The sequence below is a fragment of the Onychostoma macrolepis genome, chromosome 12 (assembly GCF_012432095.1).
Source record: "Onychostoma macrolepis isolate SWU-2019 chromosome 12, ASM1243209v1, whole genome shotgun sequence".
Classification (NCBI taxonomy): domain Eukaryota; kingdom Metazoa; phylum Chordata; class Actinopteri; order Cypriniformes; family Cyprinidae; genus Onychostoma; species Onychostoma macrolepis.
This window is the reverse complement of record NC_081166.1, coordinates 26,951,161-26,971,834: the sequence shown is the minus strand read 5'-3', so window position 1 is coordinate 26,971,834 and position 20,674 is coordinate 26,951,161. Positions and strand designations below refer to the sequence as shown.

Sequence of the window (20,674 nt, the reverse complement as noted above, 5' to 3'; positions counted from 1 at the left end):
GCAAAATTTACTAGCAATTCAAAATTGTTTCAAACTAAATCCTACACCATTTTTTTCTGTTTGACTGATACGAACAAGCATTATAAATTAATGTTTCCATTTTTAATCACTGTAAGAAATAAATCAGTAGAAGTACAGAAAAGTACTGGTATAACATAATCTGTTAAATTTATGGACATTTCCTTGAACCCTGCAGCATAACACAATGCAATGTATGAAAGCCATAAATTTATACAATTTGTGTTACCCATGCAACATTTTTACATTATTTAAACAAATAAATAAGCTGTCTAGCAGGATACTTATGATGTCCCAATGTAGCTTTAAACTTTAATCATTTACAAATACCCAAAACTAATCACTCATGCATGAAGGTGTGCGATGAGCACATAGCTGTGAACAAATGTCCTTTCTATCTGTATTTTGTATGTTCATTTACATTACATTAAATTCACATTTCTAGATGAGGATATTTTTGTGTCCTATGAAAAACACAAGTGTTATTGCCAGAAGTAGGGTACTTAGCCTATTTAGAGTTAGCCTGTTGGGTTGGTATGATTGTGTTAATTGGGTCAAATCCAGAATTAGCTTCTGATTATTTGGAAAATACACACAGGCGCCACAAATTTAGCTGACAACTTTTTGCTTATGGTAAAATAAATATGAACTAGTTCAATGTAAATATAGGAGGATGTCACTCTCACCGCGACCGCTGGGAGGCGCTCTCTGTATCTCTGTAATGACCACAGGCTGACATCCAGCGGTGACAGAAGAACACAGCAGCAGCCGTCTGCTCGATCAAAGGCCGATCAATAGGTGAAAAAACGTGAAAAGGAAAGCCCCCTAATACCCTCCTGGGCATTTAATTTGAGTTTATCTAATTAAAATGCATATGAAACACGTACCAGAGTAAATGGCCCGCGGGAAAAAGTTCCATTTGGGCTCTGAGTAGTCTAATTAAAAAAAAAAAATAGATTTGCATTTCCTGAAGGAAATGCCAGAGATTGTTGCAAATCGGAGCCACTTCAGCACACAAAAACAACAGCGATGTTTTGCAGCGTTGAGGTAGCTATGAATAAGTAGGCTATATTCAAAGCAGACTAATCATAATTAAGTATGCAAAACGACTTAAAAAAATTAAGTATGCAAAAAGTGTAATGATGTTTCTACATACTGAGTGCTTAATATTCTTTGTTAGCCAATGGCATATGTATAAAATTACAAAATTAATTGTAGAGGTAAAGAAGGATATTTTTCAGTTTTTTGATCCCTCAACCTGCATTATAGAACATATAGTTGTAAAATCATAAAATGAATTTCAGTTGTGTATTTTGTTTTATACTGACACTCCTACTTTTCAGACATAATATTGTCAACTTAATTGCAAAAAAAAAAAAAAAATCTAACTAAATACATATAGAAAGACTTTTAACAAATTTTATTACAACCATAAGATACATTTTACCTAACGTTAGGGTTGGAATGATTTGAATGAATGAATGTATCATACAATACATGCAGATGAGTAACAACACAAAGCTGTGGCTTTGTAAACCTTGTTGGTTATTTTTATTGACGCCTATTAAACTGATTACGAAGACCATCCTGAATCCATTTCGCTTCCCTCTCTCCCACACACACACACACACACACACACACACACACGTGCACAATAGCATAATGCATTCCAACTGCACATCCATACACACAGATGTTAACTTTCAAAGCGGATATACAAGGAACAATGTGGTCTGACATGCAGAGCACTCATCCATATAACCATACGACTCTCTGTGCATCGTGAACACACACTGTGCACAAACGTCCAGATGCACGATTCACTCTCAGCGAATGAGATGTCAGCATATATTCACTGATATAGATCAAATTCTGTTGAGGGGTGGGAAACACATTGCACGCATACGTACATACATAACCACATATAGAAAAGCAAATGAAACCTGGCCAGTTTTAACATGAAAAAAATCAATTTTGCAGTGGCAATGCTGTTCCATTTCGTCCTTTTGTTATTCCTAAAAATACATATACTGATGTTAACCAACTGATAAGACAATACAAGTTATGATATGTCCAAATAGTTGTGCCATTACCTGATGCAAAAACATAATACATATGCTATTCTTTTTTTTTTTTTTTTGCAGCATAAATGGACAATGCTTTCCTTAGATTTGGACTGGTCAGTTTTTAATGATCACGGTTTGCTTCCCCAAAACTGGATACCTTGCTTAGACTATATAAATATGATAAGATATGATGGTACACCGGGCACATGATATAATTAGCCTTTTAGTGCCAACCAGTTTCCATACAATAAATAAATAAATAATGGAAAAGAGCTGACACGCAGACAACTTAAAATTCACAAAGACACACAAAACTGGATCACATTTACAGGATTCATGACAACTGTTGAGCAGAAAAGCCATTTATACAGAGAGAGTGTCCCTCTTTCAGATATATTACGCTGGATCAGTTGCATAACCGCTGCACGGAAGCCCAGTGACAAAGCAGTGCTGTACAAAGAGATCAATTTCATATTTTATACTGTATCATAATCATAATTAGAGACAAATTGATGTGAATGTACATATTTCGTGATGGTGCGAGCAAGGTCCGTGGCCTAGACAATGGCTTATTTAGCTTCAAATACCATTCAATTTTCAATTTCCCTTTAGGTCGCAAGGTACAGCACATTTTCCTCATCAGATAATGTCCAGAGGAAGTCTTTCTTTCGCTCTCATTGCGGTAATACTGTGTGTCGGCGTACAAGCAAGGGATAGCTCTTTTCTGCAATACTCTTTTCTTCTTAAAGGTGAAGTGTGTGATTTTTGGGGGGAGTTTGAAATACTTTCTTCTATTCCAGCTTTATTCTTAAAAAAATTAAGGTTTTTTTTTTGTTGCTGCGATGCCATAGAAGAACCATTTTTGGCTTTCCAAAGAGTCTTTCAGTAAAAGAACCATTTTTTCTTAGTGTGTCATTTTAATAATCTAAAGAACCGTTTGTGGAATGGAATGATTCCATGAATGTTAAAAGTTCTTCATGAAACATTAAAAAAATAATAATAATAATAAACTTTATTTTTAAGAGTGCATGTAGGGAAAATTTGAATTGAACTCAACTTTGGCTCAACCAATGGTGTGAGTTTGGGGCGTGGCTATCTGTTTGACTGACAGGTGAGGGGGAGGGTTCAGGAAATTGCATTTCCGTTCAGTGAGGCTAGTGAAAGAAAATTTACACATCTTTAAAGTGTATTTTCTTTCCTTTTTTCTTTTTTAAAACCAACAAAGCACGCACGTTTGCTTGTCTTAAAGAAAAGTGATCTTTGCCATAGATTATGTTGCAATTCCCCCAAAATATGTATTTTTAATACCTCAGACATTCAGTTCTTTCTTAAACATACACATGTACACCTAATGGTCATTTTTGAATCCCCAGGAGTAATATACAAATAAATGATTTTCAATAAACCAAAATTCACAAATAAAATAGTCAACGACATTCACTTGGTTGGCTTCAACCAAAAGTCTTGCAGCAACAGAGAATCGGGATGAACATCCTTTCACATTTTGGATTGATTCCCGTTCCCTTTGGCATCTAAGAGGGAAACTCTACATGTGAACTCGGGAATCCTCCGTTAGTCAGACGCTCTCGTGCGTTTGAGCTGCCAAAAGGGTGAATCGAGGCCAGATTTAGATGTAGATGTAAATGCACGCAGAAATGTTTTACAATCACGATCAGGCATTAGGGGCTGAAGCTTGACGTTATTTAGCATGCAGCATTTCTATGGAGAGTGAAAATGAAGTTGTCTGTAGATAATGACACAGGGCTGGTGAGCAACGGTAGTTATTTACGGTCATAAAATCATCATGAGTCTGTCCGCTCAAGGAGGTAATCATGTTTTAAAAGATTCAGCATGTGCAGCTTTGTTAAACTGAATCTTTTGTAGCTTATTGATTTTTATTGCATATGACTGAGCAGACTCTTGGTGCTGATAGCTTTTGGATCTGGATCTCTACATATTTTCTCGGAGGCTAAAAATTCAGACTAAATTGATCTAACGTCTCTGTTGCTATAATTACTCGATTGCTGAAACGGATACCAGGCCTGTAAGGAACAGATGGTGTGCTACCCCCAACCGAACCCTTTCCTTTCACGAATGTCATTATAAACTCAAGTTTTGCACATTACATCCAAATCACATGAGAGAAAATACAGCATGAATCAAAGCATTGTCCAGGATGATAAATCAAATAAGTTTCAGAAGAAAAGTTTGGAGGTGCTCCTCGGATCCCAGAAGTTTATCTGACGGTTCTTGCTTTGCTGCATCCCATCTTCTTGCACAATGTGTATCAGTATTTGGTTTCATTTCTTTAAAAACACATTTTACCATCATGCTGTTCTGAGGTGAGAAGGGGAGAAGGATCGTTTTGAGTAGTTTAGTCTCGTATCATGGCTCATATCTTGACGGATTGCTGATTATTCACGACATTTCTCGCTCAGGGCTGTGATTGTGTTCCACTGGAGGAAAGTAGGCGGGTTCTTTCTCTTCCCGACCCCCTGCGCTGGAGTAAAACCCCGCCCTCTCCACGCTCCACCCACTCGCAGCGGTCGGCTCCGCCCTCTGAGCGCCGGGAGTTCTGTCTGGTTGGTGTTCTAGGAGGGCGACCGTTCTTCTCATCTAGCGTAGAGCAAAAAAAGGCTATAAAAGAGTGGAAGCATGCTGGAATGATTCATGACATGCGTGCGTTCTTACCTGAAAGAGTTTGCGCCATGGGCTGATCGTGAGCACTGAGCAACTGGGCTTGAATCGTTTCAACAACTCGTCTAAACCTGCGACTTGGACCTAAAAAATCAAATTCACACACACATACTCATATAACTCTGAAATAAAGAAATAAAATACTGCTCACTAAAAACACACGTTGTTTGGTCAAATAAATGTTCTAGTTCCATTTCATTTGAATGGAAATGATTTCCATTATAAAGTCTAATGTAACAACATTTCATCTTCACTTGCTATAATACATTATATAATCATACATCAAAGTTTCATGAAAATTGTTACAAATATTTTCTAGAAAAATGCATTAAAACAAAAAATGTAAGTTTAAAAGTAACAAGTTTAAATGTTCAGTTACATTTAATTGTAATGGAAACAATTTTCACGTTAAAGATCAATGGAACACCATTTTATCAGTGGCTATAACATTTATATAACAATTTCTATAATTGTAATTTTTATTAAAATCAAGGTGTCATTAACGTTTTTAAAAATACTTTTAAAAGTACTGCAAAAAAAAAAAATAGACCAAGTCTAAAAGTAGCATGTGTTGTTAATGCTAATTTAAATGTAATTAATTTAAAAGGCTAATGCAACCACTGTGTCTTACACTTTCTATAACATTTATAATAGTTTATATAATGCTACTTTTTATTAAATTTAAAGTCTGAACATTTTTGCATATTGCTTCATAATTCCGCTACATTATGCATAATAACAATGCATTAAAAAAGAAATGCTGGACAATGTAAAATTGAGTGAACAATATTTCATTTCATGTTTTGTTTAGTTTCTGTACCATAAATGAAACGCTCTGATACACTTTAATGGAAGTGGACAATCAAACCATTACCAAACTCATTTACAAGATAGAAATTCTTCTCACCTGACATGAGGCTAAAAGTTACACTGTAGATCCCATAATCCTTCTGTCCGTCCCTGTCTCTCTCCCGCTCCCGCTCCCTCTCTCGTTCCCCCTCGGAGAAGGAGATGTCTACCTGGAATTTGACAGGTTTCTGAAAGACAGATGGACCTCCAGAAGTCTTATACTCGGCTCGAAAACTCGTCTGAGAGATTACGCTGTGACTGAGGGAGGGAAGCTGAAGACAAACGCAAGAGAGAAAGAACTGTTCCTTACTGCTGTATACATTATCATTGTGTCGTCATGTTCACTTATTTGGACTTGTTTTTGTTGGGGGCAGTATTTGAGTTGCAAAATACAGTTGTGTTTTCAGGCTATTTCTTTATCTACATAGCACAAGAGTGGGGCAAACCAGTAAAATATTTGCATTATTTTTGTAAAATGATACAATAATGCATTTTTATATCTTAATTTTATATGCATAATATTTTATGGATATTTAAAGAGCTAAACAGTTTTCAACTTGACATAATGTCTTAAAATTGTGAGATGTGATGCAACAATCAAATGTATGAATAGATCCTGTATAACGTTCCCAAAATGGTTTGCTGTGGACTATAGGTTAATAGACTGTTTAATTATTATTTTTTTTTTTTGGTCACAGTAATGTAACGTCTTATAATATCTTCACATATAAAATATTGCTATACTCAAAATTACAAATATGCTGAAAATATATAGAAAACATTGATATATTCAAAAGATCCCTCACCTCTCTTTATATAAGTAATTAATAGATTTATTCAGCAAGGATGCATTAAATTGATCAAAAAAATGCTGTTCTTTTGAACTTTCTATTCATTAAAGAATCTTGAAAAAAAAGCAGCACAGCAGTTTTAAACATGAATAGCAATAAGAAATGTTTCCTGAGCAGCAAATCAGCATATTAGAATGATTTCTGAAGCATCATGTGACACTGATGCTGAAAATTCAGCTTTGATCACTGGAATAAATGTCATTTTACTATATATTAAACTAGAAAACAGTTATTTTTAATTGTAATAATATTAAACAATATTGCTGTATTTTTGATCAAATAGAGATTTTCATAACATTGGAGAATCTCACTGACCCCAAATGTCTAACGGTAGAGTATATGCGATCCATTTAGTTTATTAAAATGCCTAATCGTGCACAGATCAGCTGGTAGACTCACAGAGAGGAAGGCATGGACGATATCCGCTTTAATGGAACTAAGAGGTTTGTCTCTGATGACCACAAAAATCTGCTCTTCTTTCTCCAGACTGATGAAATTTCCAAACCAGGACCTTTTAGCCAGCCTGCCGGACCACAAACACAGACAGACAGACACTTGGATAATCTGTAAGACTCATCACAGTGATGTAGCACACTGAAGAATTAAAAGCTGGAGATCATTATCGTTAATATTTTTCCCCGAATAGCACATGCAAGTCGCCATGACGTCTATGAGCATTGTCATCTGGCACATTTCATTTTTGGGATCTGCAGGATATCACTTAAACATTCCCTGTTGGGTGTTCGACACTGAAGGGCTGTTTGAAATATATATTATTTAGACTGTATGGGAATCGAATTGAGATGTTTATTTTTGCATATGCAAATCGGGTTTAACTGAAAGGCACAGTAGCAAAAATGGTCAGAGATGAAAGGGTAAATTATTACTGTTTTTGCAGAAAAACACTTTTCCTAACATTTTCTAAGAAGACCTCAGGAAATAAATTCATGACAAATGTACAAAATGCAGTGAGTCCTTTAAAATAGAATGTAATGCTTTCCAAATGACTGTTCCATATTATTTGACAGACCTCTTGGCAATATACATGTGCTTATTGTGTTGGCAAGTGTTTCTTACTCTGGGCTTGATTCTGGTGTTAAACTGGACATGTCCTCTGAGGTTGGCACTGTTCGGAAGGTAAGAGTAAGAATGAAACATAGATCGAATACAACATGACACTGATTAAATTCAGTTATTTGACAATTATTTTATATTTCAGAGGTTTTCAAACTGAGATCCAGGGACCCCCAAAGGGCTGCAGGCAGTGTTATTTAAGTATCATATATTATTATAGTTGTTTTTGAATTACATTTTATTTTTATAATTTTTACTTAATGTTTTAGTACTTTTTGTGTTTTTGTAATATTTTTATTAAATATGTCTATATATTTATTCATTTTTATTTATTAGTTTTAGTTATTTACTTCAACTTAAACTAGAAATGTTATATTGGCAACTAACTGAAATAAAATATAAAACTATTATGTAAAATATCTGAATATTATATAAAACATTATATAAAATCTATTGTTTTTATATTTTATTTTATTTTATTTTATTTCAGTTAGCATTTATTATATTTTTTCATGGTTTTGTTTTAGTTTTAGTTTATGTTAATGATAATAACCCTGGCTGCAAAGTGACCTGCAGAAAAGGTCATAGAAAATGAAATGCATTTGTAATCAATCAATAAATAAATAGACTAATATTTTTCATTTCGTTTATTATGTTTCATTCTGATTTTCAGTGTCATAAATAATGGGATTAATCATGCAATAAATTATTTTATTCTATTGACAGCCACAGTTTGATGTTTTTCTTCAAGTGAGCACATCTAAAAGCACTCTAATAATAGAATTAGTATTCTTATAGCAGAACAATGTTTCAGTGTCAGCTTAATAGAAGGGAAAAATATATAAAATAATATAATATAACATTCTTATTATCACATTAAAAATGTTTTTTTAGGGCTCCATGGCATCAGAGAGTTTGAAAACTCCTTCTCTATTTGATTAAATACTTAAAAAGGAAAGACATTAGCGCCCACCCTGCATCTTGCGGCGGTGGAACCGCGGCGACCCCAAAAGGTTGTTCTTCAGTGAGTTGAGGCGTGTCCTCCAGTGGGCGGAGCTACTGGCCGCCATGCCGCTGCCTCCCCCTGGACTAGAGGGTGGGGTCAAGGAGAGTGAGCCCACGCCCACACTTCCTCCCTCGGCTCGAGAGGAAGAAGAGGAAGAGGAGGAGGAGGGTGGGGTAGCGGTGGGGGGGTGGGGGTGATGCACGGGGGTACCCAGCGGGGTGGGCAGGGGAGAGCCCTGAGGGGTGACCTGAGACATGGGATACAAGCTTTTAGTCACCGACTTCAGCACCGCAGATGGAGAAGGAAAGAAGAGGAAACGGGGAATGGGCGACAGGAGGGGGGAAGGGGAGGGAGAGCGGGAGGAGGAGGAGGAGGGTAAGGGGAGGGACTTCATGGACTGGAGTTGGGGGCGTTCGGGTGCGTTTTTAGATGGAAGCGTCTGCGTTTTGGGTTCATGCGATCGGTTGGGACGAGCGGCAGTGCTGCCACTTCCCGCTTTGGTGGCGGCAACTACCTCCGGCTCGCTGAAGGTAAAGACAGGGCTCTGATGGGATAAGGAGGAGCAGGAGGAGAAGCGGGGTGGAAGAGTGAAGGCCGTGGCAGATGGAGAGAGAAACAGGAGTGAAAATGAGCAATGGCAGGTGATCCGGCTTTAGTGCACAGTGATGGTGTACAGGGGCGTGTGTGTGTTTGTGTGTGTCTCTAGTATACTTCAGTATTTGATGCAAAATGACGCAAATTTTTTCACCAGAACAGAAACACGCGTACTGTATGCGCACAACTCGATTTTTATAACCATGTATACTTTGTACATATAGGTTACACATTCGCATTGAATTTGTTTTGCATTAATCAGTTGTTCCACAAGGTGGCAACACTGTCCCGGGCCGTTGTTTCACAGTAGAGAGTGAAACTAAAAATGCACATTCTCTTTAGAAGAGAAAAAAGGTTGGCAGACAGGTACTTACCCTGGGACTACTTAAAGGACTAGATGAAAGGCCCGTTGATGCTCCGCTTACAGATCGAGATCTATACAGGAGAGTGGCAGTCAAGAATCAGTAGTGCTAAATTCCAAAGTTCCATGAAAATGTGTATGAATGCGTACCTTTGGCTGTGCGCGGAGGTGTCCAGCGCTCTGCGCGGGGGTGTGGGAGAGCCCTGCTCCGTCACACTCAGCACCTCCAGACTCTTCCTCTCTGGCCGGCAGCGGCCGTGACGCGTCAACATGGGTGAGTCTACACGCTTCCGTGGAGGGTCTATATAGAAATACAAAACACAGAGTTTACAGAGCGGTGTGCCTGTAGCTCAAAACAGTAGAGTATAGCTCTAGCAACAGCAAGGTCATGGGTTCGATTACCAGAGAATGCATAAATTCTATATGTTCTTAAAAACAAAGGTTTGCAGCGAATGCCATAGAAGAACCATTATCGGTTTCCCAGAGAACCTTTCAGTGAATGACAAAAAAACTTTTTACTTAGTGTGAAGAATATTTAAAAAATTTGAAGAAACTTTTTTCACTGTAAAGAAGGTTGAATGAATGAAATGCACTGTATTTTCCAGAAAACGTGACAGCAGATCAAAATTGCATTGTTGAGAGAAAAAGCACTGGTAAAACACCTGTAAATCAAATGTTAACAAACATATGAACAGTATAAACATGTATTTTCATTTCACTCAGTCCACAAAAAATCAAGAATGAAAAATGTTATTATTAAATAAACATAAACAGAGCTGTGTAACCTTTTATGTTTGGATTTATGTTTGACATTGAATATGCTGCAATGTCAAGAACTGATATGTTTTATGTGCACTTAGAATTCTTGATGTTAAAAGGATAGGCCACCCAAAAAATGAAAAATCACTTACTCACCCTCATGTTATTCCAAACTTGTATGAATGACTTTTCTGTGCAGAACACAAAATAAGATATTTTGAAAAATGTTACCAAAACGTTTCAGTTCCCACTGACTTCCAATGCATTTTTTGCCCATATAATGAAAGTCAATAGGAACAGAAAGTGTTTGGTTTCCAACACTCTCCAAAATATCTTCTTTCATGTTCCAGAAACAAAAGAAATGCATACAAGTTTGGAATGATTTTTATTTTTGGGTGCTCTATCACTTTAACATTTCACAAAGTGACCTGCATTCCAGAAAATGCAGTAATTTGCTTCGGATAAAATGAGTGAGTAACTTCAAATTCTTCCTCCGCTAATTTGTATAAACTGTGCTTTATTTAACTGTGTTCATGAACACTCCAAGGAAAAAGACACATACCAACATCATTTCTGGGAGGAAGATCCTCATCCTCATAGCTAGGATAGCGTTCTTTACGGTCTAACAGGAGATAATAGATCATCTTCTCCTGGTTATCTCTGAGGAAAAAAGAGAGATAACAATGTTAACCCTATCAAGCCTATTTGATATACAAATTTCTAAGGCCTCAAAATTATCAACATGAAAAAAACCTTGCTGAAAAACCTGTTGTACACAATTTACTACATGCCTTCTGTCATCTGATTGACAAATCATACTTTTTTAAAGCAAGTTAATATTTTTTTTGTATAATTGTAAAAATGCAATGCAATAAATTCAATTAAATTGCTATAAAATAAAAGGAAGAATCATTTTTATAGTGTTAGTATAGTTAGTACTATTTCAAGATGAACACATGGCCTGAAGCAACTTCTATACTACATTTTAAAAATCATGTTAAAAAAGTAAGTATCAAATATGATCATCAGGCTTTTGAGAAACATTCATTTGTTCATCTCTCAATCATCACTGTATTGATTTTCATTATATGTTTTGTCCCCAACAATAAAAATATTGTTCATCAGACTAAGCATTTAAATATCATCTACTAAGCTTCTGCACTGAATTGCATGTTTGCTCAGTTTGGGTTTAGTTGATTTTTTCCCTCCTTAAGTATGAGCTCCATATTTATTCATACTATACGAGTCATTAAAAGCCTGATGTATCAAATATGATGCTCTTTAAAAAAAAAAAAAAAAAAAAAAATCTGACTATTGTATCGCTTGACAGGGTTAACAATTAACTAGATTTTTATGTTTTCTGAATGAAAAATGCACATGATGCAAAAACTGCTGATGTTACACTCACTCTTCACACTGCAGGTCTTGGGTCAGTTTAACCCGATCCCTGAAACAGCCCAGAGAATACATGCTGTCCAGCACATCTGGGTCCAGCTCTGTCAGAGACATGATCCGTCCCATGCACACGCGCCTCGGGGGCGGCTGCTCCAGACACGGCTCATTGCGTCCAGCTCTTCATCACACACAAACAAACACATACGAATGTCAGCAGCTTGCACAAATCATCTGCAATTTTGTCTGTTATTAAAGACGCAAGATGAAATCATTTCATCTAGATTTATTCATGAAATTTATCCATAAACACACATAATACACTGAAACACTGTAGATTGACTACAGTGATAAAAAGAATATAAATAATCAGCAACATAAATAATCAATACTTACTGATACCAGGCATGTTTCTCGATGGCCTCTAGCTGCATAAGGACAACAGATGGTGTATTTAATAGAGTCTGTTCACAGGCAGATGGCGCTACAAGGCTACAAGCTGAATCTTTATTGAAAATCTGAATCAACTGCTGCACAAAATGATTCACTGTTATAAAGGTTTTCAAAACTCGTAAACTGCTGATCAAAATGGTGTAAATGCAATACGAACTCAGCCCAAACATGCAAACAGACACCTCGTACAAGCTATCTATTAAATGTAATCTACAAATCATTAAATACCCTTTAATGACATGATGAAATGAAGCTTAGTTTGGTGGAATTACTTGACTTGGCCAGTTTAATACACGCTTCAGACCATTTGTTCAAAATAAACGATTGCTGTTCTTTTGAACTTTCTATTCAAAATCCTGAATAAAAATAATCATGGTTTACACAAAAATATTAAGCAGCAACCGTTTTCAACAGTGATAATAATCAGAAATGTTTCATGAGCAGCAAATCAGCACATTTGAATGATTTCTGAAGAATCATGTGACACTGTGACATGTGATGCTGAAAATTCAGCTTTTGCCTCAAAAGAATACATTTTAAAACATATTTAAATGCTGTGGAAGTTTATTTCAACCACAGGATAAAACAATTAAAAGTTCACAATTCAGTTCACAATTCAGACTCAAAATATCTCAAAATTTCAAGATATAAACTCTGAATTTTCAGATAGGTTCACAGAATTGTGCGATATAAACGAAAAGTTTGAATTGTGGAATAAAAGCTCACAACTGCGAGAAAACAGATTTGTGAGATAAAATATCACAGTTACTTTTTTATTTTGTGGCAGAAACAAACAAACAAAAGAATTATAAGATTTAAATGCAGAATTCAGAGAAAAAAAGTCAGAATTCTGAGATATAAACTCAAAATTGCGAGATGTAATTCTGAGTTTATATCTAGCAATAATTCTGAGGAAATATAAACAAAAAAAAAATGAATTATGAAACATAAACTCAGAATTGCAAGGGAGGAAAAGTCACAATTACCTTTTTCATTTTTTTTATTCCATGGTAGAAACTGGCTTCCTCAGAAAACAGTTTGTTTAAATTGTAATAATATTTCACAATATTGCAGTTTTTTCTGTGTTTTTGATCAATTATATGCAGCCTTGGTTTGTATGAGACTTTACTCAAAAACATTTAAAAAAAAATGTTGTAGTGCAGATGCTTTCAAAAGTAATAAACATAGACCTAAATCCATAAAACATCTACGTTAATTAAACTTTGACATGTTTATAGCTCACTAACCACCACAGTAATGAGGGCCTGAAGGCAAGAAGCCACAGTACATGTACAAATTATCCATCCAGGATCATCCATTTGCAACATTTTTGCCAAGCGTTTGCTTCTACATTTCTGTACTTGTGTAGTATGTTTCTCACTACATCCCAAGCAAACCAACGAGAAAGCTTAATCACAGTACTCCCTCACCGTGAGTCTTTTTTCAGGGTTGACCTCGATCATGCCCCGCAGCAGAGCCTGGCAGTCGGGTGGGATGAAATGGGGCATGTGGAACACTCCACTCTTCACCTTCTCCAGCAGCTGCCGCAGGTTGTCGTGGTCGAAGGGCAGCGCGCCCTGAGGACAGCAGATAGAAAGTCACAGATACAAAGACGCAGATGGTTGTGACATGCAAGGAGTGTTTCAGTTATTTGCTTAACAGCCTGTGCGCTGAACACGAGTAATAAGTGATAAGTGGGGGAAAGTAAAATGCTCTCGGACAAGCTGAGAGAAACAGAGGGAGCTGAAGCGATTTCCTCACCACTAGCAGAGCGAAGAGAATGACTCCACAGCTCCATACATCAGCCCGTCGGCCGTCATATTTCTCACCCTGCAGTAGAAACCAAAGGTAGTAGTAAGGTCAGTGGTTCACCTTCAGACAGAATGATGCTCTAAAAGATACAGGTTACTTTTTAGATCCATACACCTACCCTGATAACCTCTGGACATGCATAATGAGGAGATCTGCAAATAGTTTGGGAAAACAGAATATGGATGGGTGTGAGAAAGTATAGTTTGTTTAAAATAACATAGCTGTTTCATTTACAAACACCTCTGTGGCATTTATTTAAATTTGGGTCAAAATTAGGTGAGAATGCAAAAGCACACCCCTGAGCTTAAGAGGTTAAATGAACTGAAAATACAATTATACAGTAAGGAAGCTGTAGTAAGTCGTGAAAAATTATGTTGGCTTGAAAAGCCAGTATACTGATGAACTATTCAAGCTTCTTCTTCTTCTAAGACTAAATTGCTAAAAATGAATGTAGCCTTCGAGCTTTAACCTCCAAATTCAGCACAGATCTTCAGGATGTTTCATCTCAGTGTGTTAAAACATGCTAGGAACGAGGTAAAAGTGCTAGGACATGCTAAAACATGCTAGCAACATGTTAAAACGGTCTAGCTTCATGTTAAAAATGTTAGCATTCCCTAATACAGTGCTAAAACATTCTAGCTATTAGGACATGTTAAAACTTGCTAGTTAGGTAAAACATGCTAGAAGCATGCACATGCTAAAACATGCTAGCTATGTGCTGAAACATGCTAGCAACAAGATAAAATGTTAACAGCACCTAACAAAACGTTAAAACTAACAAGGTGATAAAACATGCTAGAACGTATTATATCCTAGAAACATGATAAAACCTGCTAGCTAATTGCTAAAACATGCTAGCAGAGTGTTAAAACATAGGAGGAAATGCTACATGCAAGTTACATATTAAAACATGCTAGTAAGAAGCTAAAATGTGCTAGCAATGTGATGAAACATCAAAGCAAATAGTAATATATAAAGCTAGCAACATGTTAAAACTGGATGGATTCAGGTTAAAAATGTTAGCAATGCCAAGTACAATTTGAAAATATGCTAGCAGTGCTAAAACATGTTGGGACATGCTACAACATGCTAGGACATGTAAACCTGCTCGCTACATACTAAAACATGCTAGCAACAATATAAAATGCGCTATTAATGAGATGAAACATGGTAGAAACATGCTAGCAACATAATAAATCATGCTAGCATCATGCTAAACAACATCTATAGGCCTAATGTTAAAACTAAGGTGATAGCAACATTTTAAAGCCTGCTAACTAAGTGCAAAATCATGCAAGCAGCATGCTAAAACATGCTAATTGCTAAAACCTGCTTACAACAATGTAAAATGTGCTAGCAAAGTTATGAAACATGGTAGCAATATATAAAAACATGCTAAAAATCCTAGCAACATACTAAATCATGCTAGAAACAAAGTAAAACATGCTAGCTTCATGATAAATGTTAACAACACCTAACAAATGTTAAAACTAACCAGGTGAAAAACATGGTTAAACCATGCTAGTAACATTCTAGTGACGTGATAAAACATGTCAACAATGGCTAAAACATGCTAGGAACATGTTAAATTAAAACAATCTGCTAAAACATGTTAACAGTAAATAGTAAATACAGTAGAAAATTTGAAGGGGTCATGAACTGCCTTTGTTTTTTATTTTGTAGTGTTCTCGGAGGTCCACTTATATTGTTATCAAGTTATCATAATTTAGAATAGGATATTTTCTGTCCTGTTTTTTAACCCCCCTCATTAGAACGCTCCGTTTGAATGGTGGATTGTAGACTTGGAAGTAAATGCCACTGCTATGATTGGCTAACAGTTGTGTATGTATGTCTGACAGCCTATGTCCTCCACAGATGGATGCTGCAGTGATTTAGGTTTGAAATGCATAAATACTCAGCACATATCAAACCAAATCTGTTTAAAAGACAAAGCAACAATGATCACGTAATAAAAAGAGTTACTCACACTTGTGTGTTGCGACATTACTGTCAGATCCAATATAGTCGGCACAGCATCGTCTTTTAGTTTCAATCTTTTGAAAATCCCGTGTCAAATTGTGCCTTGTTTGTAAATGAATCCGCAGTTAAATGAAGTGAACAAAGGAAATAAAGTTCATCCACTCTTTCCTAATGTTGGTATCAGACGGAAGGCAATGCATAAACTGTTTTTCCATAGCTTGGCACTGCATGACGTCTTGTCTTCTGAGTCATCTTTATCTCTTGGTTTCTGCGTAGACCTGCGTTCGCCTCTCATTATTTACACAACGTGCGCGAATTGGTGGGCGGTGCTAAACAGGCAGCGATGTAGAAGCAGGCGTTGATCTTCTTATGTGAAGGCGGTGTTTAGCTAGACTATTATAAATATAAACTGTTTTTAGACTATCGACATAGTTTTGAGGTCTGAAACTTACAGGATGTTTTATAGCACAATGACCTCTTATATGTTAAAAGATCAAGGGAATTTTTTTGTTTCTCTGTTCATGACCCCTTTAAAGCTTTTCAAGCCAAAATTTATTTATATTACTGAACAAATTCATTTATCAACTTCTATTTGTAAAATAAATGTCTAGTGATATTTGGTAGCTATATATGATATTTTGCCATCTAATTAAATGCCATTCATACATTTTTAAGTGTGCTTTAGTGTTCAAAACCTAATATTTTGTACTTTAACATAGCTGAAAACTGCATTGATCAGTCAGCATACGGTACCAGAATTATCCATTTCATATTGCAACGTATGCAGCTTTAAGTGCAATAAAGCAAACAAAAAGCATTATAATACTCACACGCATACACAATACTCACCCACAGCTTGTCTCTAGCAGACTGTCTCCCACCTGTAGTGAGGCCATGCCAAAGTCTGCAATCCTGATATTGTTCCTCTCATCCAGCAGGAGGTTTTCTGGCTTCAAGTCTCTATGACTACAAGAGCACAGAGGACAACCGGCTCTGAACACGTCGTTCACCAACAACCCTCCACAGAAAACGTACTTTGGAAAATATACAGTGTCTATTTCACTTATCCTAGTCTTTGACAATGACATACACCTGTATCATCTTGTACATATGAACATGTGAGTGAATAAAAACTCCCTGATCATGTTGAAAACAAACCATTATCAATAACTGTGTCAGTAGGGTTAATAATCACTGCCCCTTAAGAAATTTGATTTGATTGTTATTTTTTCCAGTCCCAAATTATATGATGCAGTGTTTTTTTTTTTTGTATTGTTTACATTCTGTTATTGCTTTTGGTAAGATTTCAAATGATATGTTATTCTTTATTTTCAGTTTTCAATGTAATTTTGTATTAATTTTATTGCATTTTTATTACAATTTATTATTCTTTAAAATATATTATTTATTAGTTTTAATTTAGTTAAAAATAAGATTACTTTTTAAAAATTACTTTTCAATTTAAGTTACAAAGATGTTATTTATGGTTTTAGTTTTAGTTAACAATAATAACCCACGATGTTCAAACATATATATTTAATTGGTGAAATACTCAAGGTGCAACATAGCTTGTAACAAAGGAAATAAAAAAACAAGGTTTGGGATCAAAACCATGTAAATATAAAAAGCTTGGGGAAAAGGCCATATGCAAATTTGTGTCACCATATTCAAAATCAATTAAACACCTATTCAAAATAACCACCAGCGAATGCTTTATTCTTCTGTTTTACGTTTGTACATTTTAGTACACTATAACACTATGTGAGTGGAAGTATATTTTACAAATAAATCTAATTTGTGATGCAGTCAGCGTGGAACCACTTTGCACATATTTTGATTTTGATCACCTTCAACCAAATTGAAAATCATAAAGCTTCTCAAAAATTGTGATGATTTCAGGTATCGTCATGATCTAAATCAAATTTATATTATTCTATTTAGAATTGCGTCTGTGTGTGAGTAGTTGCGTCTTACCATATGGAGTGACTATGACAGAAGTCCAGAGCAGATATGATTTGTCTGAAGAACTTTCGTGCCTCTTTAGGCGTCAATCTGCCCTTCTTCACCAAATAGTCAAACAGCTCTCCTCCTGAAACATGCTCCAGTACCAAATATCTGCATGAATGGAGCCAGACAATGAGTGGGGAAAAAATGCTTCAAGATAGGAACAATTGACAAGCAGGAAGAATAATGCTGAGTGAAGCCTGCAAAAAAGTGTGGTAACTCACAGGTATTTGTTATTCTCATAAACATCGTGGAGTTTCAACACGTGTGGATGTTCGATCAGTTTTAAAATAGCAATTTCTCTCTCCACCTGATTGAATGAGAAAAAGAAAAGATTAGATTTACCACTCTTTATTTATTATCTTTATAAATAGCAAATTCTGATATGAATAAAGGAGTTTTACATTAGCAAGAACATACCAAAAAGTTACACAGTGTTCCCATGGTAATACTATGTTTGTTTGTTTTTTGGCCTTGGAATGTCATGTAAATACCATAGTACATGAATATGTCAGGGTTATTATACTTAACTAAAATCATTAAAAAACATTTTTGTTACTTAAAATTAAAAAATAAAATAAATGTTACCTAAAAAAACTAATAAAAACAGCAAAAACATGACTAAAACATAAACTAAAATGAAAATGGAAAATACAAAAAAAGTTAATCAAAATATTAATAACACCTATGATTGAATCTCATTGATAGTGGAATATGGTAATCATGCGGTACTGTGGTATAATACTTTTATTATAATTTAATTTAAATATTTAATGCTAATTTGAATGATTATTAGTCACAGTGTAAGACTTTACAAAAACTACAGCATTAAAAAATGTTGTTATTATTCTTTCTTTACCTTCATCAACACAGATTCTGAGAGTTTTTCTCTGTTGACTATTTTGACGGCTACTTTTTGGCCAGTGATGCAGTGAATCCCGAGCTTCACCAGACCTATGTTGACATCGCAGACATGCACAAGACAATTCATCAGCGACAAATGCTTTGAAAGGAGCAGAAATTACAGGCAATCTAATAACGTTTCCTTACCTGTCTGGCCTTTCCCGAGAGTCTTCTCCAGTCGATAGGGTCCCACATACTGAGCTGCCTGGGTCACTGACAGTTCCTTAGACATAGTGGCGGCCTGGCTCCTGTTAAACTTGCTACTGCATGCAATATTATCACAGCGCACCGTCTCTGAGTTGAGTTTTTCTAAAATAGTCTCCCGAGGGTCTGCAACAACCCGGAAATATATCCATGCTGAGCTATCCGGGGTTCCCTAAAATCTGTTTTTATTATTCTGAACTCTTTTTGTTTGTCATGTAGATGAGGGCAAAGATGCCGATGGCAATGCAAAGCAACAGCCAGGTCCACAGAAGCAGACTAATTCATAGCTCTGCCAATCAAAGTCACCCTTCTCAATCGATCAGACTTTTCGTTCCCAGTCATTACAGAAAGCCAGGTCCTGTTAGTAAGCTCCTGTTTCTAGATGTATCTACCAGCTGGCCATCGCCTCATGACAAAAACACCATTTAGAAACTCCTCCTGACTAGTGTTGGTAAATTATAAGTGAACACAAGCCTTCAGTACACTTGTGCTAGGCCTAAATCCCAGGTAAAGGAGCCAGAATCTCACCGTTTGCTGTTAAACAAACAGGTACAGATCTATTCCCGCTTCACACTGAGCAAGACAAGCCAAAAGAGCAGTGCGATCGCGAAAGGAGATCCAGTCGCATCACTGTAGCGGATCTGGCAGCTCTGCTTCATCTCTGCTGCTGATGTTGAGCTACGGACCGCAGCATCCTCATCCTTCTCGCCTGCGCCGTGCGTCCTCTCTCGCCGGTCACTTTTGGGGAAGGAGTTTTGTGTTTTTGATGGTGACTGATACGTTGCGCGCTAATATTTTGCGTGTCTTGACGGTTTCTTAGCGTTGTGAAGCGTTATTTTCTCCGCTCTGGTTCCTCGCATCAGCATCCGGGTCCCACACCCTCCTCCTCATCATCATCAACCCTCCCTCCACTGCACCTCGCGCCACAGATCTGTCCCTCGCGATACAGTCATGCTATCAGATCGTAGAATGATACTTAATATATTGGCACTGAATGATAACCATCTTTAAGTACAAAATACGAAGCCTACTCCAATAAATCCATGAATCAAGCAATCCCAAAAAAATTTCATTAATTAATTAATTTTTGAAAATGTATCTTTTCTGTAAGCCTTCACACATTTTCGTCAACATTAAAAAATTAACAAAACAAACAAAAAAATCAAACAATATCAAAACTTTAGGTTCAACAAAGTTTTAATACTTGACAAGTGCTTGAATTCAACAAGGTCACACAGGCTCAGATTAGTTTTTATTACTTTGTTTTATTTTATTTTTATTTATTATTTGTTATTTTTCATTTTTATTTTATAATTTTTTATGATTTTTTATTGTTTATTGTTGTTTTTTTATGTCATTGTGCTTATATTTTCTGTTACAACAGTGATACACCAACCTCAACATAAAAACTGAAAATATTTAATAATAATTATTATTATAAAATATAAAATCAAACTATATCAAAATTTTAATACTTGACGAGTTCAACAAAGTTTTAATATGAGTACTTGAGTTCAACAAGGCCACACAGGCTCAGATTAGTTTTTATCACTTTGTATTATTTTATTTTTATTTATTATTTGTTATTTTTCATTTTTATTTTATGATTTTTTTATTGTTTATTGTTGTTGCTTTATGTCATTGTGCTTAT

The 20,674-nt window shown here is 35.9% G+C and overlaps 1 protein-coding gene across 3 annotated transcripts; it reads right to left on the bottom strand.

The window, feature by feature from the left end:
* Positions 1–1,431: 1,431 nt before the first annotated feature.
* Positions 1,432–19,894, bottom strand: brsk1a (BR serine/threonine kinase 1a). Of its 3 annotated transcripts, none has more exons than XM_058794434.1 (19): positions 18,967–19,894; positions 18,776–18,870; positions 18,141–18,226; positions 17,887–18,027; positions 16,762–16,878; positions 14,051–14,084; positions 13,882–13,950; positions 13,551–13,697; positions 12,064–12,095; positions 11,684–11,848; positions 10,838–10,935; positions 9,667–9,817; positions 9,530–9,590; positions 8,529–9,105; positions 7,559–7,607; positions 6,881–7,004; positions 5,689–5,902; positions 4,776–4,865; positions 1,432–4,700 (listed from the first exon to the last, which is right to left on the bottom strand). In XM_058794434.1, exons 1-19 carry the CDS (start codon positions 19,049–19,051, stop codon positions 4,519–4,521), a joined length of 2,517 nt encoding a protein of 838 aa, XP_058650417.1. In that variant the 5' UTR covers positions 19,052–19,894; the 3' UTR covers positions 1,432–4,518. The 3 variants fall into 3 exon arrangements, with proteins under 3 accessions (XP_058650417.1, XP_058650418.1, XP_058650419.1); XM_058794435.1 differs by having other exon boundaries at positions 1,432–4,721; positions 8,529–8,808; XM_058794436.1 differs by having other exon boundaries at positions 8,529–8,808.
* Between the last annotated feature and the right edge of the window lie 780 nt (positions 19,895–20,674).

What these genes read in the sequence shown, in the direction of transcription:
- brsk1a (XM_058794434.1), bottom strand. Translation starts at nt 19,051, where the DNA reads ATGTCTAAGGAACTGTCAGTGACCCAGGCAGCTCAGTATGTGGGACCC. An exon ending in ACCCTGAAAAAAGACTCACG is followed by an intron (nt 12,096 to 13,550) that starts GTGAGGGAGTAC and finishes GTCCTTATGCAG; the next exon opens with CTAGAGGCCATCGAGAAACA. An exon ending in ACCTCCGCGCACAGCCAAAG is followed by an intron (nt 9,591 to 9,666) that starts GTACGCATTCAT and finishes TCTCCTGTATAG; the next exon opens with ATCTCGATCTGTAAGCGGAG.